We start from the raw sequence: 27,651 nt of genomic DNA on the forward strand, positions 1-27,651 counted from the left end.
CATGAATTTGTATTACACACTATTTTCAACGAATAATGAAAATCATAAAATTAAGACCAGTTTTGTGGGCCCGAATGATCTTATAGTGTAAAAGGGGGATGTGGAAAATAACCATTTGGGCAGGGGGGGGGGTTTACTCGAGAACCCTTAGAGCTAGAGGGAGCTAATTTTGGATATAAGCTTCTATGGGGCCAAAGTTACTTTTAAAATTATCGTCGACCCCCCACCCCCCCCCCAAATTTTTTTTTTTTTGGGGGGGGCGGGTGGATTATACTATAGGATGTTTCTCATAAACGACTTGAGATAAATGGAGCAAACCTTGGGATACAAGTTTTGTAGGCCTATATTTGATTTTAGAATTATCGTTGACCACCCACCCACCCCAAAACCCCTAATTTGGGGGGGGGGGGGGGGCGGGTGAATTATACTATAGGGTGTTTCTCATAAACGACTTGAGATAAATGGAGCAAACCTTAGGATACAAGTTTTGTAGGCCTATATTTGATTTTATAATTATTGTTGACCACCCACTCATCCCCAAACCCCTAATCTTTTTTTTTTTGGGGGGGGGGGGCGGGTGGATTATACTATAGGGTGTTTCTCATAAACAACTTGAGATAAATGGAGCAAACCTTAGGATACAAGTTTTGTAGGCCTATCTTTGATTTTAGAATTTTCGTTGACCACCCACCCACCCCAAAAACCCCTAATTTGGGGGGGGGGGGGGGGGGCGGGTGAATTATACTATAGGGTGTTTCTCATAAACGACTTGAGATAAATGGAGCAAACCTTAGGATACAAGTTTTGTAGGCCTATATTTGATTTTATAATTATTGTTGACCACCCACTCATCCCCAAACCCCTAATCTTTTTTTTTTGGGGGGGGGGGCGGGTGGATTATATAATATAGGGTGTTTCTCATAAACGACTTGCAGCAATTTTATTTTGGGTGCTACTCCCTTAGTTTTAGAGATAATTGGATGAAATCTTTTGGGCTGGGTCACTAATTACCCCAACTATTGGTATCTTTAAAAAAAACGGCTGCGAGACCGCCGCTCCCGCCGCCCGCCGCCATTTACCGCCGCCACCAAAAATATTTTTTTTTATTGCATTTCTCCCTGAATTAGGCAATTTGGAATCATTTGAGACCATGTTATTTTTTTCTAAAATTTTTCGCCTTACAAGCAACCCTGCGGGGGATTTAGTCATTTTTTCAAATTCTCGAAAAAAATAACATGGTCTCAAATGATTCCAAATTGCCTAATTCAGCGAGAAATGCAATAAATTTTTTTTTTTTTTTGTGGCAGCTGTAAACGGCTGCGGGCAGCGGGAGCGGCGATCCCGCCGCCGTTTTTTTAAAAAGATACCAATAGTTGGGGTAATTAGTGACCCAGCCCAAAAGATTTCATCCAATTATCTCTAAAACTAAGGGAGAAGCACCCAAAATAAAAGTCGAAACAAAATTGTAAGTAAAGGGGGGGGGGGGGGGAAATGTGGAGACTCCTCACACGACATACAAGCAATTTTATTTTGGGTGCTACGACCTTAGTTTTAGAGATAATTGGATGAAATCTTTTGGGCTGGGTCACTAATTACCCCAACTACTGGTATCTTTAAAAAAAAACGGCTGCGTGACCGCCGCTCCCGCCGCCATTTACCGCCGCCACAAAATTTTTTTTTTTTTTATTGCATTTCTCGCCGAATTAGGCAATTTGGAATCATTTGAGACCATGTTATTTTTTTCAAAAATTTTTCGCCTTACAAGCAACCCTGTGGGGGATTTAGTCATTTTTTTCAAATTCTCGAAAAAAATAACATGGTCTCAAATGATTCCAAATTGCCTAATTCAGCGAGAAATGCAATAAAAAATTTTTTTGTGGCAGCTGAAAACGGCGGCGGGCGGCGGGAGCGGCAGTCCCGCCGCCGTTTTTTTATTAAAGATACCAATAGTTGGGGTAATTAGTGACGCAGCCAAAAAGATTTCATCCAATTATCTCTAAAACTAAGGAAGTAGCACCCAAAATAAAAGTCGAAACAAAATTGTAAGTAAAGGGGGGGGGGGGGAATGTGGTGACTCGTCACACGACATACCAGCAATTTTATTTTGGGTGCCGTGACCGCCGCTCCCGCCGCCATTTACCGCCGCCACCAAAAAATTTTTTTTTATTGCATTTCTCGCTGAATTAGGCAATTTGAAATCATTTGAGACCATGTTATTTTTTTCAAAAATTTTTCGCCTTACAAGCAACACTGCAGGGGATTTAGTCATTTTTTCAAATTCTCGAAAAAAATAACATGGTCTCAAATGATTCCAAATTGCCTAATTCGGCGAGAAATGCAATAAAAATTTTTTTTTGTGGCGGCTGTAAACGGCTGCGGGCGGCGGTCCCGCCGCCGTTTTTTTTAAAAAGATACCAATAGTTGGGGTAATTAGTGACCCAGCCCAAAAGATTTCATCCAATTATCTCTAAAACTAAGGGAGTAGCACCCAAAATAAAAGTCGAAACAAAATTGTAAGTAAAGGGGGGGGGGGGGGAAATGTGGTGACTTGTCACACGACATACCAGCAATTTTATTTTGGGTGCTACGACCTTAGTTTTAGTGATAATTGGATGAAGTCTTTTGGGCTGGGTCACTAATTACCCCAACTACGTGTGATGAGTCACCACATTTCCCCCCCCCCCTTTACTTACAATTTTGTTTCGACTTTTATTTTGGGTGCTACTCCCTTAGTTTTAGAGAAAATTGGATGAAATCTTTTGGGCTGGGTCACAAATTACCCCAACTAATGGTATCTTTAAAAAAAACGGCTGCGAGACCGCCGCTCCCGCCGCCATTTACCGCCGCCACCAACAAAAATTTTTTTATTGCATTTCTCGCTGAATTAGATACCATTAGTTGGGGTAATTTGTGACCCAGCCCAAAAGATTTAATCCAATTATCTCTAAAACTAAGGGAGTAGCACCCAAAATAAAATTGCTGCAAGTCGTTTATGAGAAACACCCTATAGTATAATCCACCCGCCCCCCCCCCGTCACACGACATACCAACAATTTTATTTTGGGTGCTACGACCTTAGTTTTAGAGATAATTGGATGAAATCTTTTGGGGTGGGTCACTAATTACCCAAACTACTGGTATCTTTAAAAAAAATGGCTGCGAGACCGCCGATCCCGCCGCCATTTACCGCCGCCACCAAAAATTTTTTTTTATTGCATTTCTCGCCGAATTAGGCAATTTGGAACTATTTGAGACCATGTTATTTTTTTCAAAAATTTTTTGCCTTACAAGCAACCCTGCGGGGATTTAGTCATTTTTTCAAATTCTCAAAAAAAATAACAAGGTCTCAAATGATTCCAAATTGCCTAATTCGGCGAGAAATGCAATAAAAAAAATTTTTTTTGGTGGCAGCTGTAAACAGCGGCGGGCGGCGGGAGCGGCGGTCCAGCCGCCGTTTTTTTTTAAAAGATACCAATAGTTGGGGTAATTAGTGACCCAGCCCAAAAGATTTCATCCATTTATCTCTAAAACTAAGGGAGTAGCACCCAAAATAAAAGGCAAAACAAAAATGTAAGTAAAGGGGGGGGGGGAATGTGGTGACTTGTCACATGACATACCAGCAATTTTATTTTGGGTGCTACTCCCTTAGTTTTAGAGATAATTGGATGAAATCTTTTGGGCTGGGTCACTAATTACCCCAACTATTGGTATCTTTAAAAAAAACGGCGGCGGGACCGCCGCTCCCGCCGCCCGTCGCCATTTACCGCCGCCACCAAAAAAAATTTTTTATTGCATTTCTCGCCGAATTAGGCAATTAGGAATCATTTGAGACCATGTTATTTTTTTCAAGAATTTGAAAAAAATGACTAAATCCCCGCAGGGTTGCTTGTAAGGCAAAAAATTTTCGAAAAAAATAACATGGTCTCAAATGATTCCAAATTGCCTAATGCGGCGAGAAATGCAATAAAAAAATTTTTGTTGGTGGCGGCGGTAAATGGCGGCGGGAGCGGCGGTCTCGCAGCCGTTTTTTTTAAAGATATTTTTAAAGAAATTTTTTGTGGCGGCGGTAAATGGTGGGGGGCGGCGGGAGCGGCGGTCACGCAGCCGTTTTTTTTTAAAGATACCAGTAGTTAGGGTAATTAGTGACCCAGCCCAAAAGATTTCATTTAATTATCTCTAAAACTAAGGTCGTAGCACCCAAAATAAAATTGCTGGTATGTCGTGTGACGAGTCACCACATTTCCCCCCCCTCCCCTTTATTTACAATTTTGTTTCGACTTTTATTTTGGGTGCTACTCCCTTAGTTTTAGAGATAATTGGATGAAATCTTTTGGGCCGCCACAAAAAAATTTTTTATTGCATTTCTCGCTGAATTAGGCAATTTGGAATAATTTGAGACCATGTTATTTTTTTTTAAGAATTTGAAAAAAATGACTAAATCCCCCACAGGGTTGCTTGTGAGGCGAAAAATTGCATTTCTCGCTGAATTAGACAATTTGGAATCATTTGAGACCATGTTATTTTTTTCTAAATTTTTTTGCCTTACAAGCAACCCTGCGGGGGATTAAGTCATTTTTTTCAAATTCTCGAAAAAAATAACATGGTCTCCAAATGATTCCAAATTTGCCTAATTCGGCGAGAAATGCAATAAAAAAAATTTTTTTTGTGGCGGCGGTAAATGGCAGCGGGAGCAGCGGTCACGCAGCCGTTTTTTTTAAAGATACCAGTAGTTAGGGTAATTAGTGACCCAGCTCAAAAGATTTCATCCAATTATCACTAAAACTAAGGTCGTAGCACCCAAAATAAAATTGCTGGTATGTCGTGTGACGAGTCACCACATTTCCCCCCCCCCCCCTTTACTTACAATTTTGTTTCGACTTTTATTTTGGGTGCTACTCCCTTAGTTTTAGAGATAATTGGATGAAATCTTTTGGGCTGGGTCACTAATTACCCCAACTATTGGTATCTTTTTAAAAAAACGGCGGCGAGACCGCCGCTCCCGCCGCCCGCAGCCGTTTACAGCCGCCATAAAAAAATTTTTTTATTGCATTTCTCGCCGAATTAGGCAATTTGGAATCATTTGAGACCATGTTATTTTTTTCGAGAATTTGAAAAAAATGACTAAATCCCCAGCAAGGTTGCTTGTTAGGCGAAAAATTTAAAAAAAAAATAACATGGTCTCAAATGATTCCAAATTGCCTAATTCAGCGAGAAATGCAATAAAAATTTTTTTTTGGTGGCAGCGGTAAATGGCGGCGGGCGGCGGGAGCGGCGGTCTCGCAGCCGTTTTTTTAAAGATACCAATAGTTGGGGTAATTAGTGACCCAGCCCAAAAGATTTAATCCAATTATCTCTAAAACTAAGGGAGTAGCACCCAAAATAAAATTGCTGCAAGTCGTTTATGAGAAACACCCTATAGTATAATCCACCCGCCCCCCCCCCAAAAAAAAAAAATTAGGGGTTTGGGGGTGAGTGGGTGGTCAACGATAATTATAAAATCAAATATAGGCCTACAAAACTTGTATCCTAAGGTTTGCTCCATTTATCTCAAGTCGTTTATGAGAAACACCCTATAGTAAAATTCACCCGCCCCCCCCCCCCCCCAAATTAGGGGTTTTGGGGTGGTAGGGTGGTCAACGAAAATTCTAAAATCAAATATAGGCCTACAAAACTTGTATCCTAAGGTTTGCTCCATTTATCTCAAGTCGTTTATGAGAAACACCCTATAGTATAATTCATCCGCCCCCCCCCCCCCCCCCAAATTAGGGGTTTTGGGGTGGGTGGGTGGTCAACGATAATTTTAAAATCAAATATAGGCCTACAAAACTTGTATCCCAAGGTTTGCTCCATTTATCTCAAGTCGTTTATGAGAAACATCCTATAGTATAATCCACCCGCCCCCCCCCCAAAAAAAAAAAAAAATTTTTTGGGGGGGGGGTGGGGGGTCGACGATAATTTTAAAAGTAACTTTGGCCCCATAGAAGCTTATATCCAAAATTAGCTCCCTCTAGCTCTAAGGGTTCTCGAGTAAACCCCCCCCCCCCTGCCCAAATGGTTATTTTCCACATCCCCCTTTTACTAAATTTCTTTCATCACAGTTTATCCCCCCCCCCTCAGAAAAAAAGTCTAACCTGTATGTAGCCAAAACCTGGCCAAGGTTCCGTTTCTCTAGGCTGTAGAGCCCAACTATGGTGGTCATGGGTAGGTTGCACGGGGCAAGGGTTACTAGCTGACAACCATCCTACGAAAAAATAATCATCGCAATGGAATTAATCCACGGAATTAGTTTAAATGATGTGTGTATGTATGTATGTACTGTACGTAGCCCTGATTCTCTTAATTTAGGATTCAGATGCACACGGAGATTGGAGATGAGAATCTTTTGGCCAATCTTACGATTGGTAAGCTTCACACTCAGCTGACTGTATTCTATGTTACATTACAAGCTGGCCCGCAATCACACTGGCCTAGAGTTTTGGCAGGTGTTCTATATTAAGCCACCCTTATTAATTACACTCTCATACACTCTCATGGTTACAGTTGCTTGATAGGTAGAATCCTAACGACCTACAAATCTCCCTCCTTACAAGGGAAGGTTGCGTGGTTATAATTTGACAAATTGCGACAGCATTTGTCAACAAAGTTTTTCCTGACTAGAGCGTAGGGCGCTAACCACTATTGAATGGGAAACCCTTGTAGATTAAAGTATAGCGTGACTGCTTGCTGTCGGGTTCGAGTCAAGACTACACTGCGTCATACTAAAGACTTTTAAAAGTGTGTGTGACAAGTCATGTGACCTACCTGTGAGATATCAACACAAGCATCATAATGAATCATATCATGTGTGTGTGTGTGTGACAAGTCATGTGACCTACCTGTGAGATATCAACACAAGCATCATTATGAATTCTGGCCTCCTTGACAACAATATTCTTGTCCACCTCGCATATGTCAGGTATACCGGCTCCCCAGAAGTCCCAGGTTTGAATCCTACAAATTATAGAAAGATTATTTTTGCGTCCATTGTCTTATCTCTGATTTCTACTGAAAAGACTGAATATAAAATATGAACCAGAGAGATGTAATTTTTTATCTTTATTCTATTTAGCGTTACAGAAGGAGATATTTTCAGCCAGATGTACAGACATGTTCTTTTTAATAGAATCTTTGATGGGTAGGTAGTAAAAATATTTTGATATATTCTTTTACTTCTGGTAAGATCATTAAATAAATTAAGCGTAGAGATATCATATTGAAAATACTTATGTGTAACATTGCAAGAATAAGAACTAAGTGCTACAAGAACCAGTTAAGCGTAGAGATATTAAATATACCTATAAGTAACATTAGAAGAATAAGAACTAAGTAATACAAGAACCAGTAGAGATATTAAATATACCTGTAAGTAACATTAGAAGAGTAAGAACTAAGTGCTACAAGAACCAGTTACGCGTAGAGACGTTAAATATACCTGTAAGTAACATTAGAAGAATAAGAACTAGTGCTTCTCGGTCTATCATTAAACCTCTGGGATGTTGTAAATCTCATTCTAAAAAAAAACAAGGATATTTATGTCTATAAATAGCGCAGTTAGCATGAAAGGGTGTTATTTTTCTGCTTATTTCTCTTAAAAATGTGTGTCTAAAGACTTTAAAACAGGAGTAAAACGCTAAATTTGGCGGGATATACCAGATTTCGGCGGTAGCGGCGGTTTTGCCGCCGTTTCTTCCCAGTCCTATAATGTACCATATTAGAGCATAAAAATTTGAAGTTCTACTCCTATTTTAAAGTCATAAAACTCACTCCGTTACAGAATTATGCGAAAGCTACCCCCTCCTCAACGAATCGGGAATTTTCACCCCCCCCCCCCCTCTCAATGGATTTATAATAATACGTGGATATGTTGACAGGTAAACTTTTTTTTGGCAATTTTGGATGCTATGATGGACCATTAGTCAAATCGTTCCTCAAGTAGAAGGGAAGGGGATGGATGATTTGTATTGTCATTTTAGCCAGCTGTAATTATTACTTTATAAGATTAAAGGAAAACTAATAATAATATGTGGATTGAGAGACAATACCTGCTAAGTCTGACTCTATCCTGCCTGCTAAAGGGAGAGGCAGGGCTGTAACTTCTAGGATTAGAACCCATAGCTGCAGACAGACCTAAATATTTTACATATTCCTCTTACCATTAATATATTGAAGTTTTTTTGATCCTATTTCAATTTAATAATGTTTACAACAGACACAATTTTTTAGAGGTCATTAGTTACATTACATTAATTCTATAATTCAATTGTTGGAAAAATGAGAAACAGATTTTGTTTATTTAAAAAGGCGTTGGTATTAAAAACTAATTTAAGTAGGCAAATCCTTCATTTTGAATGGTAATTATACCGTATTTTGTTTTCTTATAATCATTTCTTGTTATGTATAAATTTTGGATTGTGGAAAGAAAACGAAGTAGCGGGTTTCGTCTTATTTTCACAGTAGCTTTTCTCCTATTTCTAGCCCGAGAAAAGGGCTCTAACCCCGCAGGGCCAATAACCTAACCTAAATATGTTACCTGAGCCACTGCCAACCCTGCGGAACCCGAGGGGATCATAGGTTGGGATGTGGACCCCGCTACCAGCTCCACCTAATCCAGCGTCCAGACCTAACATAGCATTTGATTTTAGTAAAAAATAGTGTAAAAACCCCTAAAGGCACTTAAGGGGGGCGGGGGATTTAAATTATAGTTTTTAAAATTTTTAAAAAAAGATTTAGTCATTCTTGATTATGATTAGGTATAGGGGGAAAAAATGGAAGCTTACCAAGATTATTTTCAGCTTCATGTTGATCTATAGACAACTGATCCATAATCTCTCTGATGCCCTGTCTGTAGCTGCGGCTGGCAGCTGACCGCTCAGTGTCGCTGGCCTCGGCTGCCATGGCCTCCAGCGTGGGAAAGCTACCCTGCAGACGGCGGTGCAACCGCCGCAGAATAAGGTTGCTCAACGGCGGAAGGCGGTTTTCCAGTCTTAGTTCCATCACAGCACGTAAGTTGTTTATTCTGAAGTAACAAAAAAAGTTACAATTAAATTTTTAGTTTTTAGGGATAATTCACAAATGAAGCATTTGGTGAAATCACATTACCTGCAATGATAATTTAGTGTGTAATGTGGTTTTTTTTATTAAATACATATGATATTATATAGATGTAATAAAATAGGTTTATCAATCACGTTCTATTTTACTTTAGGGTTACAAAAAACATAGCAATTTCTCTCAAAGTGAACCTCTTTTTTTGGAAACAAATATAAAAGTAATATATTATTTTTATTTTGTTTATTAATCCTGTTAGGTTAGGTAATATTAGATACTGGGTCGCCCCGAGGTACCACATGTAGGCATATTGTGGGAAAATACCACATTAGTTTAATATGTATTACAGACAGCTTTCCGCGGATATTAAAAGTGAAAATTATAAGATTTATTGGTATTAATTCTATGATTTTTATTTTAATATTCGTGTAAAATTATCTATAATACGATGCTATAGATGACTTTTCAGTATGGCTCATAACCGGTTTTTATCCAGCGGATATTAATCAGTTTCAAAGCCATACTGGAAACCTCCCTTACCTTCTCATATGGTTCCTGAGTGAATGTGACTCCCTTGGGGAAGACACTCCAGAAGTTCCAGATCCCAGCCATCCATCTGATAATCCTGGTCCCTGATCAACCTACACGTACACATACATCACTTTATTAAATAGCGGCTTTGCCCCTAGCCTCTAGGGGCGTTAACCAGTTCGTTCATCCAGTTGAAGGAAAGGGGGGATTGTTATTATAGTCAGCTACAAGATTCACTTATTTGAGTTAATACTATATCTTATTCAAGTAATAATAGGTTCATTATCAGTTTAGTTGGCCCCGAGGATAGATGTAGCTTTATCATTGTTTAAAGTAACAGAATGTGTGTCTGTCTCTGTCTGAATATGTGTATCGAAATTTCTTGCTAACCACTGAACCAATATGGTACCTACTCCTTTACATTTTCTATTTCAAACTACTTAACAAATCTAAAATAAACTCACCGAGCGACTGCTGTCTCCAATACCACTAGAACCGCGCAGTCCGCTGGAGCCGGAGAGCGGTGAAAAATCAGACGGAAAAACACGGCGGTGACGATGGCGCAACCGACTGGAACTGCCGAAACTCGACCGCAGCGGAGAGTTCCGCAGAAAATGGGAGGAGGTGTCGGATAGAAATGATCCTGATAAAAAATACATATTATAATTTTTTTGTATCTTTAAAAATGCTTGTTAAAAAAAGTACTTGAATATTATTGAGAAAAGAGTCAAAAATAGCAGGGGATGGGGTAAATTGAGTGGATAATTATTTTGGCAAGCTACAAGTTTCCCTTTATTAGAGTATATAATAATCTGGTGTAAGATCCATGTAATAATAAATCCATTACCTGAAGAGTTTGGGTCTATCAAAAAAGATTCTTCTTCTGAATCTGAAGGTGTACTGGACTCACTCAGGCCAGGCCCCGCAGGGGTTAACAGGCTAGCCAGACTATCCCTACAAGGTAAATATTAGTTTAGGCGTACTAGACTCACTCAGGCCAGGCCCCGCAGGGGTTAACAGGCTAGCCAGACTATCCCTACAAGATAAATATTAGTTTAGGTGTACTGGACTCACTCAGGCCAGGCCCCGCAGGGGTTAACAGGCTAGCCAGACTATCCCTACAAGGTAAATATTGGTTTAGGCGTACTAGACTCACTCAGGCCAGGCCCCGCAGGGGTTAACAGGATAGCCAGACTATCCCTACAAGGTAAATATTAGTTTAGGCGTACTAGACTCACTTAGGCCAGGCCCTGCAGGGGTTAACAAGTTAGCCAGACTATCCCTACAATTTAAATATTAGTTTAGGCGTACTAGACTCACTCAGGCCAGGCCCCGCAGGGGTTAACAGGCTAGCCAGACTATCCCTACAATTTAAATATTAGTTTAGGCGTACTGGACTCACTTAGGCCAGGCCCTGCAGGGGTTAACAGGCTATCCCTACAAACAAATATTAGTTTACATTATTACATTATGTATAATTCATCCAATGAAAATTATTAAAAGTGGGGCAAATATAAGGGGTGGGGGGGGGGGGCCCGGGGGGTTAATGCAACCATCTCGTAATCAATGATTAAATGGCACTTAGAATTCGAGTTTCGATCTGAAATTTTTCATGAGTAATCCTTGGTAGGTCTATTTTCCCTAAATCGAACAAAAAATTGGAAAAGTAACGGCTAACGGCTCAGCCGTTTTGCAATTTTTTTGATATCTTAACAGCAAATTAGTCACGAAACCTATCTCCACATAATACATTTTGTGGCTCAAAAACCTTATCAAACGGTTCTAGCCGGTAGCTGTTGGTACTTGAAATATAAAAAATGGTTATTGCTATCATTTAACATGAATTAAACCAAAAATATGTGAAAATAGGCAAAAAACGGCTAAACGGCTGAGCCGCCAGTCGTTACTTTTCCAACTTTTATTAAATGGCACTTAGAATTCGAATTACGATCTGAAATTTTTCATGAGTAATCCTTGGTAGGTCTATTTTCCCTAAATCGAACAAAAACTTGGAAAAGTAACGTCTGGCGGCTCAGCCGTTTTGCCTATTTTCAGGGCAAATTCAGAATTAAAAACGTAGGAATCAACTTTTTAAAACATGTTTGTGGTTTAATTCATGTTAAATTTCTAGTACCAACAGCTACCGGCTAGAAACGTTTGATAAGGTTTATGAAAGACGATTATGTGGAGATAGGTTTCGTGACTTATTTGCTCTTAATATAGCCAAAAAAAAGGCAAAATCGGCTGAGCCGCCAGCCGCTATTTTTCCAATTTTTGTTCGATTTAGAGAAAATAGACCCATCAAGGAATATTCATGCAAAATTTTAGATCGAAATTCGAATTCTAAGTGCCATTTAATTTACTCATTGATTATGAGATGGTTGCATTAAAATAACCCCCTTCCCCCCTTAAATTCTATATCTTTTACTCGTAACTATAAATTTACAGAAACCCCCTAATGTCATTTCCAATTTTAGTATTTTTTTAAGAGTGTGGGCCAGTGGGTATAATCTATAGCCCATTGTCTACCCTAACCTTACCTGAGTGTTGAGGCCCGCTGGGCTGAAGTTGACCTCGAGGTTGATAACGTATCACCAGAATCTAAAGATACAGAAATTATAATTTCAGTTAGCGCAACAATAACATGCTAAAATTTTTGAAGGGAAAATTAAAATAATAGTTTATCAAATATATCATTAAGATTCAAAAGGGACAAATTGAATTTTGAAAAGGCAACTTTGCATAGGTATATAAATATGTATAAAAAAAATTTTTGTAGCATGATTTTGAGGATGTATCTTCACAATAAAAAATCAGTAGTCCATCTTAATAAACAGACGAGAAAATTATATTTCCCCAATAACGTTACAAAAATACAGATGTTGGGGTATAGTCCCTTTCGTGGCTACGCCTCTTAAGGGGCGTTTTTTCTCTCTCGAAATTTCACAGTAGCTTTTCCCCAATTTCTAGCCCCTACGAGGCATTCACCTAACCCAACTTAACCTATAAAATACGACGAAACGCCCCATAAGAGGTGTTGCCACGAAAGAGACTATACCCAAATATTATCTACAATAAAACAAACAAGTTAAAATTAAAGCATTCAACTACCTGACGTTTGAACACTTCTTGACGAACCAGCCGTCAGGTCCAGAACAGTTCTTGAGGCGTCGGCGGTAATTGCGGCAACAGCCGCTGATTCATTCGCCTCCCGACGTTGTCGCAACAGCCGTTCTAACCGCTGAGATATGCTTCGCAGTCCATCCCTATAATGTAAAAAACAATATTTTGAAAACTCTATATATATGAATTTTAAAAAAAAAGGGTTATATACTTTCATTTATATTTCTTTTCATAAATGAGCACTAACTCTAGAAATCGAGTCGTCGGTCCTTCCGTCCTTAAGGCGATAGAAAATTTTATTTATCTGGTGGAAATTACTGGAATACTTTAAAAAATTTGAAAATACTTCTATGAACCTACCAATAACATCAAATTGAAGTACCCAAAGTTTTGGAGCCAACTTGGTTAGAATTACAAAACTTTGGGTTCCAGTGTAATTTACAGTCAAATCTTTCATCCCTCCCAGTTGATAATACTTCCTTCATTAAAAAACTTGCTTTATAACTTAGTTTGTCTGTCAGTTCATAATCATAATGATTCAGGAAAAAAAGATTAATGATGATACACAAAATTACCCCTTATGTAGATTACAATTAGGTTGAAACTCTACCTAAACTTCATAATCCAACCAATCAAAATTCATAAAAGTCCCCAAAGTTGGTAAGGCAACGAATAATATAACATTATAAAGCTTCAGGGACTAGTAAAATAAACAGCCCAATGTCCCCGTCCTCCCTGATCAACCTTTACCTTGCAGTTTGAGTGACAGGAGAATCAAAAAGTTCTGGAATATCAAACTCTCTTCTGGAGCTGGAGGACCTAGCACTAGCCGCAGGACTGCTGGTGAAAATACTAGAACTAGCGGCCACAGTCATTGCCTCCAGAGTGCTCTGACCAGCCTGGAGGACGCTGCTGCTGCTGGCAGCCTGACTGCTGCCGGCATGTGAGGCTTGGCTGCTTTCCAGCCGTCGTCTCGCATCCTCGCCCAAGTGCTCCATCACAGATTCTCTAAGCTAAAAATGGATAATAATTACTAGGGGGAAATTTGCTCAAAAAGTACAATGCTCCCAATTTAAGGTCAATGTTAATTCAGCGCCAAGGACGTCCAAAGGGGGAGGTTGGTTAAAGGATTGTTTACCACCTTAAATATTTTGAAAATGAGCATTAGATTACCCATCCCCCAACAAAAAAACCTTTGAAAACCCTCATTTTAATCCCTCCTTACAAATAAAAACTTGAACCCCCAGCCACAAAGGGGGAGGGGAGGGTGATATATGAATACGGGAACTTCAGACTAAGATTTCATAGGCCTGATTTTTAAGAAATGCAAAGACGTCGTCTTGTTTACTCCATTAAACTTTAAAGCCTCTCATTTAACCACCTCAAAATTAAAAAAAAATACATTAGATTATCCCCCTCAAACCAGTGAAGCCCCTCATTTTCCCACCACCTTAAAAAAAGCTTAGACGTCCATGAGAAAATCATAATAAGAGCAGGGATTGAACAAATTGTACGTCACGTACCTCAGGATCAATATTGCTATAGTTCCTTCTGACCAGGTCCTCTATCTGTTCTCGTTCCTCTTGTTGATAGCTCTCCCTGCGTTTTTATTATTTATTTCAAAAATATATTCAACTCGGGGACCTTAAGGGATAAGACAATGGAATGTAAAATGATATGCATCCCCAATAATGATAAAAGAAAAATTATCCCGTCTGTAGATTAAACTATTGGTTGAAAGATTTGGACACTGCTAATTTTGAACCAACCAATAAAAATTTTAAAAAAGCACCCAAATTTTTAAAGCCAACAAATAAGATAACATGGTTCTAAAATTTTGGAGATTTTTATTGAATTTGATTGGTTAGGTAGTTAATTTTAACCTACAAATTAAAATTCTTGTCATGATGATTGGGTGAAAAAAAGTAAAACTAATGAGGTTGAAACTCTCTAGACCTATATGAGAGTTTGAACTGACTATTTAAAAATTTATAATTTCCTTATTTCTTCATATGTCCTTAGTACATCAGGATGTATTGGACGATCATCAGCTCGGAGTTGACGCCCATTAGACCTTAATTAAAGAATTCATTTGAACAAGAACAACTTTGGGGTAAAGTCCCTTCCGTGACAACCCTTCTTAAGAGGCGTTTCGTAGTATTATCACAGAAGCTTTTGATAGGTCATATTTTAGGTTAGGTGATTGTCCCGCAGGGTTAGGCAATTTACCCCGCAGGGTAAGAGCCCCCAGCAGGTGCTAGAAATATGAGAAAATCTACTGTGAAAAGCGACAAAACGGCCCCTTAAGAGACGTTGTCACGAAAGGGACTATAGACTACATATATCTAAAAACGTAGCTCTTAATGAGGGTTCAATGACTAAACTATTAGACAACTTTGTTTACCTGCTAGAAGAGCCGCTAGCAGCTGCCAACTGCTGTTGGGAGGTTGACACGGCAGCCGCCGCCGCTGCTTGTTGCGCCTGACGCTGGCTGTTGCGCTCATGACGCTCAAGAACAGACTGCGAGGCTTCGGTTAGATGCTCACTTACTGTATTGCTTGCACGTCTAAATAAACAAAATTTTTTTATTGATTTAGGAGAAGGAAAAAGGCTTTTATTTTATATAAGTTCATAAGTACACTTAAAAACATTTTTAAAAAGCTAAAAGCCAATAAACAACTTCTATCTTAGACAATGGTATTAAGAGGTAGAATTTAATTAAATTTTGATAGGTATAAAATTACATTTTTGGGGATTTTCATATTTTCCTAAACTGAAATTATGAAAAATATTTTTACCTGGAGAGGTCATAGGTAAGGTCCATAGCTCGTACAGTTGCATGGAGTCGGCTCACTGCGCGGGTCAACCTAAAAGCATTTTAAAAAGTAAATGATTTGTTCGTAAATTTCTAACGCGCAAATGTGTTCTATAATGCTTCGGTACCAAACTCGCTTAAATTAAATAAACGATGGTACATTACTGTTGTTTTCCGCTAGAAATTTAAATGTTTAGCCCTATCATCGACATGTGGAATTCAGAGCCCCCCCCCCCCCATATCCATTTTTTTAACTTAATCAATAACATAAACCATAAAATTAAAATTTGTGGTAAACTTTAGTTTACAGGGATATTGCTAACAAATTTGGATTCCAATACAAGAGCTGTGTATATTTTTTCCGTAAAATGAAACTGCTTAAAATGAAGCTTTGAGTAACGTACGGCCATGTCACAATTATAGAGTAGCTTCGCTAATGATATATAATAATTACCTATGTCTATTAGCCAGAACGCCTCCGGGCGTATTTGTTCCCGCCGTTACCGCCGAAGAAAATGCGCCAGTGCCGATGACGTCACTGCGCACCGTTCCTGAACGTCTGCGCAGGCGCAAACGTGACGGTATGCCAGAGTGGCGCACAGGGGCGGTCATCGGAGGTAACCGGTTTAGGTTGTCGACACTGCTCGAGGGTCCTTAACACATTAGTTTACATAAAAATTTTAATTCACTATTTATTTTTGTCCTGCCATATATGATAAGACTTGCGATAAAAATGTTATAATTATGTACCAAACTGTTACAGTAATTATCATGCCAAGTTTGTTACCGATAGAACAATTTAATTTGCCTAAATTAACGATTGAAGCTATCCGTTACGGGCGGAAGAACAGGAGGCATCCCCCTGCCCTTTCTTACCAAATATTTGAATTCCATCTTTATGCAACTTATTATAAGTATAAATTTCGTACCATAAAGGGTTGGTTGTATGATGGATGTTAAGATTACCTGGTTGAGGCTCCGTATTAGTGCTGGTACTGCTGGTATCAGCTCCAGAAGTCGAGGCTACGGCACTATCCACAGTGGACTATAAAAAAATATTAGCTGTCATATGAAAAGATAAGTTACAATTCTTGTACTACCCCTAGAGACGCGCTACCATTTCGTTACATTCTTAAAGACTTTAAATTTATCTGAGAACATTTTAAAAATCCGCTAAAGTTACTCAAGATGTCAAATAGTCGCCATAATACTTCGTCACCATAGAAAACTTTATACAATAAGCCACATATTATACCATATTATGGAAGTCAATATGGCCGTACAAATGACAAAAACTTATTAGACAAAAAGATGGGTTCCCCATAGAGTAGTGAATAACGCGCTACGCTATGGTTGAGAGAAACCGAGTTAAAGTCACCCCATAGACTCTTCACTCGGTTGACAAATGCTGTCGCAATTTGTCTGATTATAATCACGCAACCTTCCCTGAGATTCCCTAAGGTTGTATAGAGGGAGATTTGTAGGAAGTTAGGAATCTACAAATCAAGGAGCTGAAAAATTTACCTGAAGATTTCTTATCTGCCTGTGTAGGTCCTCCAGCATCCTGCGGATCCCCTGGAGCCTGATAACCTGTCTTCTCTGTCTGGACTGGGGGAGGTTCTCCAAGCTCTCCCGACAGATGGACTAAATTAAATAAAAGGATATAATATAATCCCTTTCGTGACAATGCCTCTTAAGGATTGTTTTGTCATATTTTCACAGTAGGTTTTCTCTTATTTCTAGCTCCTGTGGGGGGCTCTAACCTTGCGGGGCCAATTGCCTAACCCTGCTGGGCAATTACCTAAAATAACCTATCTAAAGCTACTGTGAAAATACGACAAACGCACATAAAGAGGCGTTGGCACGAAATGGACTAAATCAAAAAAAATTATTTCTCTGTTAATATAATACATTTCTATGATATCCTTATATAAAAGTAAAAGGATGTTTGTCTGTGTGTAGCTTAACCAATAAATATTTATCTCATTTACAGTAAAGCTTCTCAAAGATACACTAATTGTAATTTCAATATATAAAAAAATTACAACCCATTCTTTTCTTATAAAAGCTAATCTGCGTAGGTTCAATGATATCAAATAGGACTTTGTTCTAGTCAAAGATACATTAAATATTTTTTTTTTTATTTATCGAATTTAAAACCTATTCTATGTGAAGTAAGAGATATAAGTTTTCCGGAATTTTAATGTAGGGAGGAGATTTGAAATCTGCATCAAATTTTAAGGATTTTTTATAAAATTAGTTTTTTGTATAATTCTTTATCTAAAAGCGGAAATACAAATTAAGTTAATTAATTTTGGCATCCGTGATTGGTGGATTTAAAAAATCTGCGCTCTGATTGGATGTCGTACATCATTCAACCAATTAGAGCGCAGGTAGTTTAAAATCCACCAATCCTATTGGTCAAAATTAATTAACTTAAAATGTATTTCCGCTTTTAGATAAAGAATTATACAAAAAACGAATTTTATAAAAAATCCTTAAAATTTGATGCAGATTTCAAATCTACTCCCTACATTAAAATTCCGGAAAACTTATATCTCTTAATGTGAAGCTTCCCTAAATGGAGACCTTATTTAGTTCAGTGCTTAGCAAGATCTTGAACAGACCAAAAAAGCCTTACTATTTTATAAGGATTAATTTTAATGTACAACCCTTTAATAGACCTCTAAAAGATATTCTGCATATGTTCGTTGAATCTGACTATATACATATCAAATACTTTGCTTTAGTCAAAGATGCACTAGTTGTAACTCTTTTGCACCTCTAGAATCTAGCTATGGAGACCCATAAAATAGCCTAAAACCATCCAGGCATCTATATAAAGCTTACCTGCATATGTTCGATATGTCTGGCTAGAATAGAAATATCCAGACCATGTTGTCGTCTACTTGGATAAACAGGATCAGGTCTGCTCAGGAGAAACATTTGTTTATTTTAATAATAACTTTGTTGTATATGACTAATATGTAATTTTGTACCTCCAATTGTCATTCTTACTCGTTTAGGTATTAAACCTTTCTCTAAAATACTGAAACTCCAATTCTTTTATTATAGAAAAATTAAAAATAAGGGGAAATGGTAGATTTTTTTGTGCATAACCCTTGCGGGGTGCCCTAACCCTGCAGAGCTATCCAATACCCAATATAAACTAACCCTAACCTGACCTAAAGTAATGAACAATAAAACAAAAACCCAATTGCACTGATTACTTCAATTTTTATAAAAAGTTTAGAACTTTTAAACAAATGTTTTCCTTGCTAAAGAGGAAGTAGAAGCTGTCACGGCAGCTGAAGCCGCTATAGCAGCTTCTGAAGCTGTTACAACTGTTGGTAATGATTCTAAGCTACTATTTGAAGCAAGAGCTGTCTCTCCTAAAAATCCAAATTACTTTTTTGAAAGTTTTAAGTTTTTCTTTTCTTTTAATAGTTATAAAATGTTCAATGTTTAAATAAAATTTGAAAGCTGTGGCGTGCAAAAGGGGGGTTGACATTTTGTAGGGTGTCAACATCCTCATTAAACCTCAAATTTGAAAGGACTGCCTTGCCTTTTGCACCCCCTCAAGGTTTTTATACTTTCTGGTGAATCGCCGTGCACTCCACTGTTTGAAAGATTAGGAAACCTTTTTAATTACCTAGGTTTAAATATAACACAATGATAATTTCAACAAAAAAAATTAGAACTACAAACTTTCAAAAAAGTGACCATTTCCTGAATTACTAGCAAAATCCATTGGCACATCAGTTGTACTCGAACTTGCAACACTAGCGGCTGCTGAACTCTGAGCAGCTGCTAAGCTGTTGGCAGCTGATGTACTTGTAATTACAGAAGCTGATCTTTTATCACCAGGTTGAGTTCCAGATGATTTGGCAGAGTCACAGGAATTTGATAAATCTAAAAAAGGGATAAGACAATGGCAGATAAATTGAATATGAAGTTATGAACATCCCCAAAAGAAAACGTTATTATATAATTTTTTGATACTAGTGTGATAAGCAATCCATGTTCCCTCCCTCTCTGGTAAGTTACACAAAATCATTCACACAAAAAACAGCATAGATTTAATCATAACCTTAATCAGCCTAACCAAAAATATGTGGAGGGTACCACCAATAACCAAAGAGAAATCGCCACTAGAAAAAATTTGACCCCCCAAAATCATTTTTTACTTTTTCTTTTTTTAAATCTTATATAAAACCCCCACCACCTCAAGTGCCCCCAAGAGGCCTCTATAGGAGCATAGCCGCTAATTCTTACCTAAAGAAGCACTAGAAGCAGAGGTTAGGATACTAGAAGAAGGCACAGGGGCATCACTAAACAATATTGATGTGGGTGCTGACACTCTTGCTGTTGACACTCTTGATAATATTGATAACCTTGGCGCATTTTCTACATCAAGCATTCCAAGATTTTCTGCATTATTTACAATTGGCGGATTTTCTGCATTGTTGACAGATATGTCATTAGTATCACTATTATTCATATCACCATTGTTATCAAAATGCATATTATTGGTATAATCAAAGTTATCATTAATTGTAGTTCTGGTATTAGAAAGATTGTCACTGTTATTGGCCACTACTTGATTACTACTATCTTCATTATTAAGGTCTGTTTGTGCTGGTTGCATTATGTCTTCATGATCTAAAAAGATATAAATTAAAGATAATTGATACCTATAGTAAATCTAGTTGATCCGTTAAACTTTAATAAAAAATTCTAGCAGACAAACAGCCCAATGTCCCCTTCCCTCCCTGGTAAAACTAAAGCTTTACCTAATGATTGAATAGCAGAAAGGGGAACATCTACAATCCTTCCCCTTGGCTGGTCATCAGCAAGGCTATGACTCTCTTCTAGACTCTGCTGTTGTTCCTCAAGGTTGTGCCTTTCTTCCAGGCTCTGCTGAAGGTTTCTTTCTTCCAGTCTCTGTTGAAGGTTTCTCTGTTCTGTGAGACTCTGCTCCATGTCAGCATCGTCATCAGAGTCCAAAATTGACATTCTAGCACCTAGGATTTTAATCTTATTGAGGAAAAGGGAATGTGATTCTGACAAACAATTATAGAGGAAAATTTCCCCACAAACCCCTTCCCCTTTTTACCCACCCCTCTTCCTAAAAGGAAAAACAAAATATACTTCCACCTTACTTTAAAAGTTCCGCGATTTTTTGTTGAATTGATTGTTAGAATAGCTAGGCCTGAATCTTATTAGCTCAGCAACAATGGATATTAAGAATACGTGAATATTTCGAGAGATTCTCGCATATCATGATAAAATGTTTCTACCGGCTGGCTAATATAATGATACCATATTTCCCCTCAGCTTCCCCTTACTGAATTTACCCATCACCTCCCTTCACCATGGAGGAATGTATTGACCAATATCTGAGGACTTTATTAGCAACCTAAACAATACCTGTTGGATACATACTCAGCTCAGGATTCACTCTCAGCCGAGAAGATTCATCTTGAGCATCTCCTTCAGCATGCATCTCATGACTATCTTCATCAAGGATGTTAACATTCTCAGTAACAGGTCCTAAAAATGTTATTTTTTATTTGCATTGAAACTAAAATTAAACTAATTAAATATGAATTACTAGTGGCTACACCCCCAGATGACTAGCGGCACAAGAGGAAGATAAAATCCCACCAGTATTATTAATTTTAGTTTTAAAAAGAAGTGAGGGGAGGGTTTTCTATGGGTGATTTTTCTATGAATTTAGTTCTGTAAAATACTTATTACCAATATATTTTAAGGTTTTTTTTTCAGTGATCAATAGGCCTTTTGAGGGAAATCACCCGTTTTCTTTTTGTAAACAAACATAAAACATGGACCAACGATCAAATTAGGGATACAGCTGTTCAATAATTTTACAAAATACCAGAAAAAAATGACTCTACCTGTAACAGAGGCAGAGTTGGATATTTCAATTTCATCCTCTACAGAAGCGAGAGCAACTAATTCCGGTGGTGGGTTAGTTTCCTCTGCTCTTATCTCAGCCTAAACAGGTATAACTTTTAATATGGCTGGCTTAAAAACTTTGGGTACTTTTATCAAACCTTGATTGGTTGGTACAAACGAACAGTGTTCAAACTTTTCCACCGATTATTTTTGTACTTCCATATGTATACATAGATGCAATTCTAATAAAACATTAAACAAAACCCCACCTGTACACCATCCGAAGAACCCTCCGACAGAGACCTAGTGAGCGACCTGGCAGTGCTTTGCCTCCGCCTCGTGCCAGGTGAGTGTTGATGGTGTCCTGTGGCCACCTGCAGGTGGACACTGCTTCCAGCTGACACTGGCGGATCCTCGTCGTCCTGCAGGTCAAAATCTCCAGTTCCACCTCCACGAGGACTACGACCTAAACAGGTAAAATTATAATTTTTAAATATGGTGAATCCATATAATAAAGAAACAGGATGTTTGTCTGTATGTCTGTCTGTAGCAAAGTATCTCGCTAACCGCAGAACCGATATAGTTCTCCTTCACAGGATAGCTTCTCATAGGTCATGTGAAGGTTTATAACTATTTTGGGGAGGGTACCACCACCCTCCCAAGAGAAATCACCCTTAAAAAATCCCCTCCCCCAAATTCATTTTTACTCTTTCTTTTTAAATCTAAAATAAATAAATGGGTTGTCCAATTCAACTACCTACTCCTCAAGTGCCCCTACAGGCCTCTAGGGGGGAGGATAGGGTGTAACCACAAGTCCTTAATATAAAGAAACATGATGTTTGTATGTCTGTTTGTAGCGAAGTATCTTGCTAACCGTTAAACCGATATGGTTCTCCTTTACAGGGTAACTTCTCATATGTCCAGGAAAGTTTTATAACTTTTTGGGGGAGAGTACCACAACCCTCCCAAGAGAAATCCCACCTAAAGAGATTACCACCCCCCAAATTTTTTAACTTGGAGTTGTCAACTCCCTTTTCCTCAAGTGCCCTAAGAGGCCAGTAGGGGCATAGCCGCCAGTTTTTTTTTTATAAAGTAATAAATCAGTTATCGTTTCAAATAGGATAAAAAATGTTACTATACCTGGAAGAGACAAGGGAGAAGCCATCCTGGAGTAGACAGGGGACGTGGTGACCGCTGACAGAGCTGAGGCAGCCCTCTCCCGCGTCACTGTCTCCAAATCTTCCTCCAGTAATCTTGTCAGGGTGTTTCTTCTTGTTACACTGGTCCTTTCTAATCCTGCAACAAATGATGTATGTGATTGTGCATGGCATTAAAACATGTAAAGCCCCAACGACTGCAATATTCGCAATACAGGATATGCAGGGCGACCACTCCGAAACCAAAAAAATATAGTATTTTTATAGTATATTTTTTTAATCCATATAGTATATATAGTATATTTTTTAAAACTCATATAGTATGATATAGTATCGGACTTAGAATTATTTAGTAATACATAGTATATTACAATATACATACATCATCAATAATAACTCAAAGCAAGCTGTTATCAAAGCAATTTCACATGTAAGGGGTTTACTCTGTGATTATTAGGCAAGGTATCAATGTGAGATTATAGGTAATTTAGGATAAAAGTTTACTTTTAGTTAGTATTTCACATATATTTAATCATTTTTTGGATAGGTCTCATGTTCAGGTTTCTGCAGGCTATCTGGAAAGGTAAAAAAATTTAGATTTCTGTTTGAAGAGTTAGAGATCAACTTATAAAACAAAATATGCATCTTTTTGGATGTTATTAACATAAATGAAGAAAAAATTAAAATAGTCCTCCAAGTTCTGGTCTTGCAGGACTCCAGGTCCACTCTGGACAGGTTATAGATATTTTTTTATTTGAAGAGTTAGAGGCCAACTAATAAAACAGAATATGCATCTTTTTGAATGCTATTAACATATCTGAAGAAAAATTAAAATCGGCCTCCAAGTTCTGGTCCTGTAGGCCTCCATGTCCACTCTGGACGGGTAAAATATTAAAATTTCTTATTTGAAGAATTAGAGGTCAACTTATAAAAAAGAATATGCATCTTTTTGGATGTTATTAACATAACTGAAGAAAAAAATTTAAATCGACCTCTAAGTTCTGGTCCTGCAGACTCTGGACAGGTAAAAATAAAACTTCCCTTATTGAACAGTTCATGGTATATTTATGAAACAAAATGAGCTTATATTTGGATGTTCTTTATATATTTGAAAGAAAAAAATAAAATTGGCCTTCAGGTTTAGGAGCTGCAGGCCTCCAGGTGGACTCTGGACATGAAAAAAATAAAAATTTTAAATTTAAGGAGTTAGAGGTTTATTAAACAACATAAGCATTTCTATAGACGCTATTTATATGTTTAAAGAAAAAATGACAATCGACCTCCAGGTTTGATGCTGCAGGCCTCCAGGTGGACTCTGGACAGGAAAAAATAAAAAAAATTTTATTTATGTAGTTAGAGGTTAGTTTATAAAACACCATAAGCATCTTTTTAGATGTTATTTACATATCTGAAGATAAAATACAAGGGGGGGGGGGGGTTCTGACACATTTGCGTAAACCTGGTATTTTGGCTTTATCTTTGGACTGAAAGAATAGGTTATTAAAGATAAAATTATTCTTATATGATGAATTTTTCCAAGTTTTAAGATTTTTTGGATAGGCCTCCAGGTTCCGGAGCTCCAGGCCTCCAGGTGGTCTCTGTAGAGTTAGAGGTCAGCATATGAAAAAAAAATTGCATGTTTTTTTTCTTCAAATATGTGAATAACATTAAAAAAGAAGCATATTTTGTTTTATAAGTTGACCTCTAACTCTTAAAATATTTTTTTTTTCATTTTTACTAAAAATGGTTCGGCGATTTTTTTTATTTTTCTATTAGAAGCTACTTTTCTTAAGTAAATGTCTGGAAGCTACTTTGTCCGGAAGCTACTTTGTCCTGAAGCTACTTTGTCCGAAGCTACTTTGTCCAAGATCCCCTGGAGGCCTATCCAAAAAATTTTAAAACTTGGGAAAATTCATTCAGGACAAAGTAGCTTCCGGACAAAGTAGCTTCCGGACATTTACTGAGGAAAAGTAGCTTCTAATAATAATAAAGGTTATGGCCGCAGCGCTCGGCCCCCTGGCCTGTCTAGCCGCGGGCGCTCGGCCCCCTTGCCTATAACCTAACCTAACCTAACCTATGTATGAATGTTTAATGTACATTAACTTCTAATTTTATTGAAAGCAAACAAAACTTTAACAATTTATATTTATAAACTGATCAAATTACAATTACAACTACAATTGTAGTTTACAATTTATGTCCAATGTTCTTTTCTTCCATTAAACATCGCCTTGGACAGTGTATCAGATTTAGATGATGAAGTATCCACTGCCATCGAATCAGTTTGTAACTTTGTAGCCACCTCAGCCAGCACAACTCTTGTAGAAAGGGTGGGGTTTCTAGCTGCATTTTGTATCGCCTCTTTTTCAACTTCTTTGACTTTTTTTCTCATAAGCTCACTGGAATGCGTGTGTGGTCCCTTAAAAAATAGTAAACATAGGTTAGGTTAGGTTAGGTTATAGGCAAGGGGGCCGAGCGCCCGCAGCTAGGCAGGCCAGGGGGCCGAGCGCTGCGGCCATGATCAATAGCAACACAAATAAAAGTAAAATATCTTTTAAAAAATTAATTTAAAAGAGTTATTAAATACTATTGTCTAGTCCATTTGGTATACATATAAATATAAAGCTAATAATCACCAAACCTCGCTAATAATATATATTTTTTATGACCTAAGATAGAATACAGTTAACAAAAAAATGTAAAGGAAACTTACTAGAATGGATACGATGCGTTGAACACCATCTTTAACTTCTGTTGTTGCTCGAGCATAACACTTTTTTGCTTTTTTTTGGCTGCACATCCAGTAAATCTTTGTTCCTTTTACTTGCTTACGCCTGTAGGTAAACTTATGGTTGTCTTGGAGAAGCTCAGTCTTCATCTGGGAGAGCACAAATTTAGCCAAGCTTCCCTCCATTTTAAAGGTGTGAAGATGACTAATTGTTTGTAATCATAAAATTCGATGATTTTACAAAAAGTGGATCGTGGATTTTACTAAAAATGGTTCGGCGATTTTTTTTATTTTTCTATTAGAAGCTACTTTTCTTAAGTAAATGTCCGGAAGCTACTTTGTCCGGAAGCTACTTTGTCCAAAGCTACTTTGTCCGAAGCTACTTTGTCCAAGATCCCCTGGAGGCCTATCCAAAAAATTTTAAAACTTGGGAAAATTCATCATATAAGAATGATTTTATCTTTAATAACCTATCCTCTCAGTCCAAAGATAAAGCCTATATACCAGGTTTACGCAAATGTGTCAGAACTCCCCCCCCCCCTTGACCTCCAGGTCAAGGTGCGGCAGGCTTCCATGTAGACTCAGTCCAGAGAAAACCTGGAGGCCTGAATTTGAACTCTTCAAAAAAAAAATTTGAGTCTTTTACCTGTCCTGAATGAACCTGAACTTGGATCCTGATATGTTAATATTATCCAAATAAATGCATATTATGTTATATAAATAGACCTCTAACTCTTCATATAAGAAATTTGATTGTTTACCTGTTCAGAGTGGACCTAAAGGCCTGCAGGACCTGAACTAGGAGGCCGATTTATATATTTTCTTCAGATATGTTAATAAAATCAAAAAAAAAAACATATTCTGTTTTATAAGTTGACCTCTAACTCTTAAAATAAGAAATTTGATTGTTTACTTGTCCAGAATGGACCTGGAGGCCTGCAGGGCTTGACCCTAAGGGCTAATTTTCATTTTTTTTTCAGATATGTTAATAACATCCAAAAAGATGCATATTCTGTTTTATAGGTTGACCTCTAACTCATCAAACAAAAAAAAATTTGAATTTTTACCAGTCCAGAGTTGACTTGGTGGCCTGCAGAACCAGAACTTAGAGGCTAATTTTAATTTTTTTCTTCAGATATGTTAATAACATCCTGAAAGATGCATATTTTGTTTAATAAGTTGATCTCTAAATTTTACAATTTTTTTACCTGTCCAGAAACCACCTTTTTCCTACCTGAACCTGGAAACTTACCCAAAAAAATATTGAATATAAGTAAACTACTACCCAAAAGTAAATTTTTGTCCCAAATACCCTATAGTCTCACATTAATACCTAGCCTAAAAATCACTGAGTAAGCGAAAGTGGTAAAACTTACCCCTCACCCTTAAGTTAACTCTATGAAAAATAACTGATATTTATATCATAATCACAAACAAAAATATATTTCAAAGGATTTTCTTCATCTTTATGCATTTTAGTCGTATCACAGTATCTTTTGAGCCCCCGCAGGGGCTAGAAATAGGAGAAAACCTACTGTGAAAATAAGACAAAACGCTCCTTAAGAGGCGTTGTCACAAAACTGACAATATTAGTTTTTTTGTTATATAAATGTAATATTATATAGTATATATAGTAAATTTTGGTCAAGTAAAGGTTAAAATATATAGTATATATACAGAGTGACCACTCAAAATTTACAAATATATAGTACATTTATAGTACATGAAAATTTTCATATAGTACCATATAGTACACAAAATTTTAACTAATATAGTAAAATAAGTAATAATAGTAATATAATATTAAAAAATAGTACCTATACCTATATCTTATTAAATAAAGTGGTAAGGGTTTTATGTCTGAAGCTTAAGATCTCATTAACTACTGAACCAATTGGGTTAGCAATTTTAGGTAAGCTTCACTTAGGTCGTATGATGGTTTGAGGATTTAATTTAAGTTTAAGCCCTGCAGAAAACCAACCTAGCCCGAGGGGGTTAGCTTCAGGTTAGTCTAATGCTAATTTTCGCTCAGAATTTGAGTTTCTTGACCTAAAAAACCTATATTTTGATATATAACAAGATATATATTGGAAAAAATGTACTTAACCCCTGCGGGCCACCAACCTAGCCCGCTGGGGCTAGCTTCAGATAAGTCTAATGCTTATTTTAGCTCTGAATTTGTGTTCCTTGACCTAAAAAACCTATAATTTAATGTATCACAACATATATATTGGGGAAAATGCACTTGACCACTGCGGCCCACCCACCTAGCCCCCTGGGGTCGGTCCCCG

At 37.5% G+C, this 27,651-nt stretch overlaps 2 protein-coding genes across 2 annotated transcripts in view; both read right to left on the reverse strand.

Annotated features, from left to right (window-relative positions):
* Positions 1-27,651, reverse strand: part of LOC145304042 (uncharacterized) — an 88,823-nt gene that overhangs the window by 12,324 nt on the left and 48,848 nt on the right. The window contains exons 30-57 of the mRNA XM_080145802.1: positions 22,616-22,771; positions 21,745-21,941; positions 21,475-21,574; positions 20,987-21,109; positions 20,350-20,580; positions 19,832-20,218; positions 19,284-19,468; positions 18,831-18,946; positions 18,407-18,485; positions 17,081-17,200; positions 16,523-16,601; positions 16,011-16,209; positions 15,540-15,608; positions 15,146-15,307; positions 14,740-14,815; positions 14,265-14,339; positions 13,492-13,754; positions 12,730-12,884; positions 12,159-12,219; positions 10,466-10,572; positions 10,083-10,261; positions 9,628-9,728; positions 8,817-9,055; positions 8,570-8,659; positions 8,082-8,166; positions 7,472-7,549; positions 6,876-6,990; positions 6,132-6,241 (exon numbers count right to left, since the gene is read on the reverse strand). Of these exons, the coding sequence (XP_080001928.1) occupies positions 6,132-6,241; positions 6,876-6,990; positions 7,472-7,549; positions 8,082-8,166; positions 8,570-8,659; positions 8,817-9,055; positions 9,628-9,728; positions 10,083-10,261; positions 10,466-10,572; positions 12,159-12,219; positions 12,730-12,884; positions 13,492-13,754; positions 14,265-14,339; positions 14,740-14,815; positions 15,146-15,307; positions 15,540-15,608; positions 16,011-16,209; positions 16,523-16,601; positions 17,081-17,200; positions 18,407-18,485; positions 18,831-18,946; positions 19,284-19,468; positions 19,832-20,218; positions 20,350-20,580; positions 20,987-21,109; positions 21,475-21,574; positions 21,745-21,941; positions 22,616-22,771 (3,937 nt within the window). The remainder of the gene's footprint in view (positions 1-6,131; positions 6,242-6,875; positions 6,991-7,471; positions 7,550-8,081; positions 8,167-8,569; positions 8,660-8,816; positions 9,056-9,627; positions 9,729-10,082; positions 10,262-10,465; positions 10,573-12,158; positions 12,220-12,729; positions 12,885-13,491; positions 13,755-14,264; positions 14,340-14,739; positions 14,816-15,145; positions 15,308-15,539; positions 15,609-16,010; positions 16,210-16,522; positions 16,602-17,080; positions 17,201-18,406; positions 18,486-18,830; positions 18,947-19,283; positions 19,469-19,831; positions 20,219-20,349; positions 20,581-20,986; positions 21,110-21,474; positions 21,575-21,744; positions 21,942-22,615; positions 22,772-27,651) is intronic.
* LOC145304218 (uncharacterized) lies at positions 24,604-25,705 on the reverse strand. Its single transcript, XM_080146042.1, has 2 exons — positions 25,346-25,705; positions 24,604-25,051 (listed from the first exon to the last, which is right to left on the reverse strand). Exons 1-2 carry the CDS (start codon positions 25,544-25,546, stop codon positions 24,827-24,829), a joined length of 426 nt encoding a protein of 141 aa, XP_080002168.1. The 5' UTR covers positions 25,547-25,705; the 3' UTR covers positions 24,604-24,826.

The sequence above is a fragment of the Acartia tonsa genome, chromosome 13 (genome assembly GCF_053477335.1).
Source record: "Acartia tonsa isolate MP-2025a chromosome 13, ASM5347733v1, whole genome shotgun sequence".
Lineage (NCBI taxonomy): Eukaryota > Metazoa > Arthropoda > Copepoda > Calanoida > Acartiidae > Acartia > Acartia tonsa.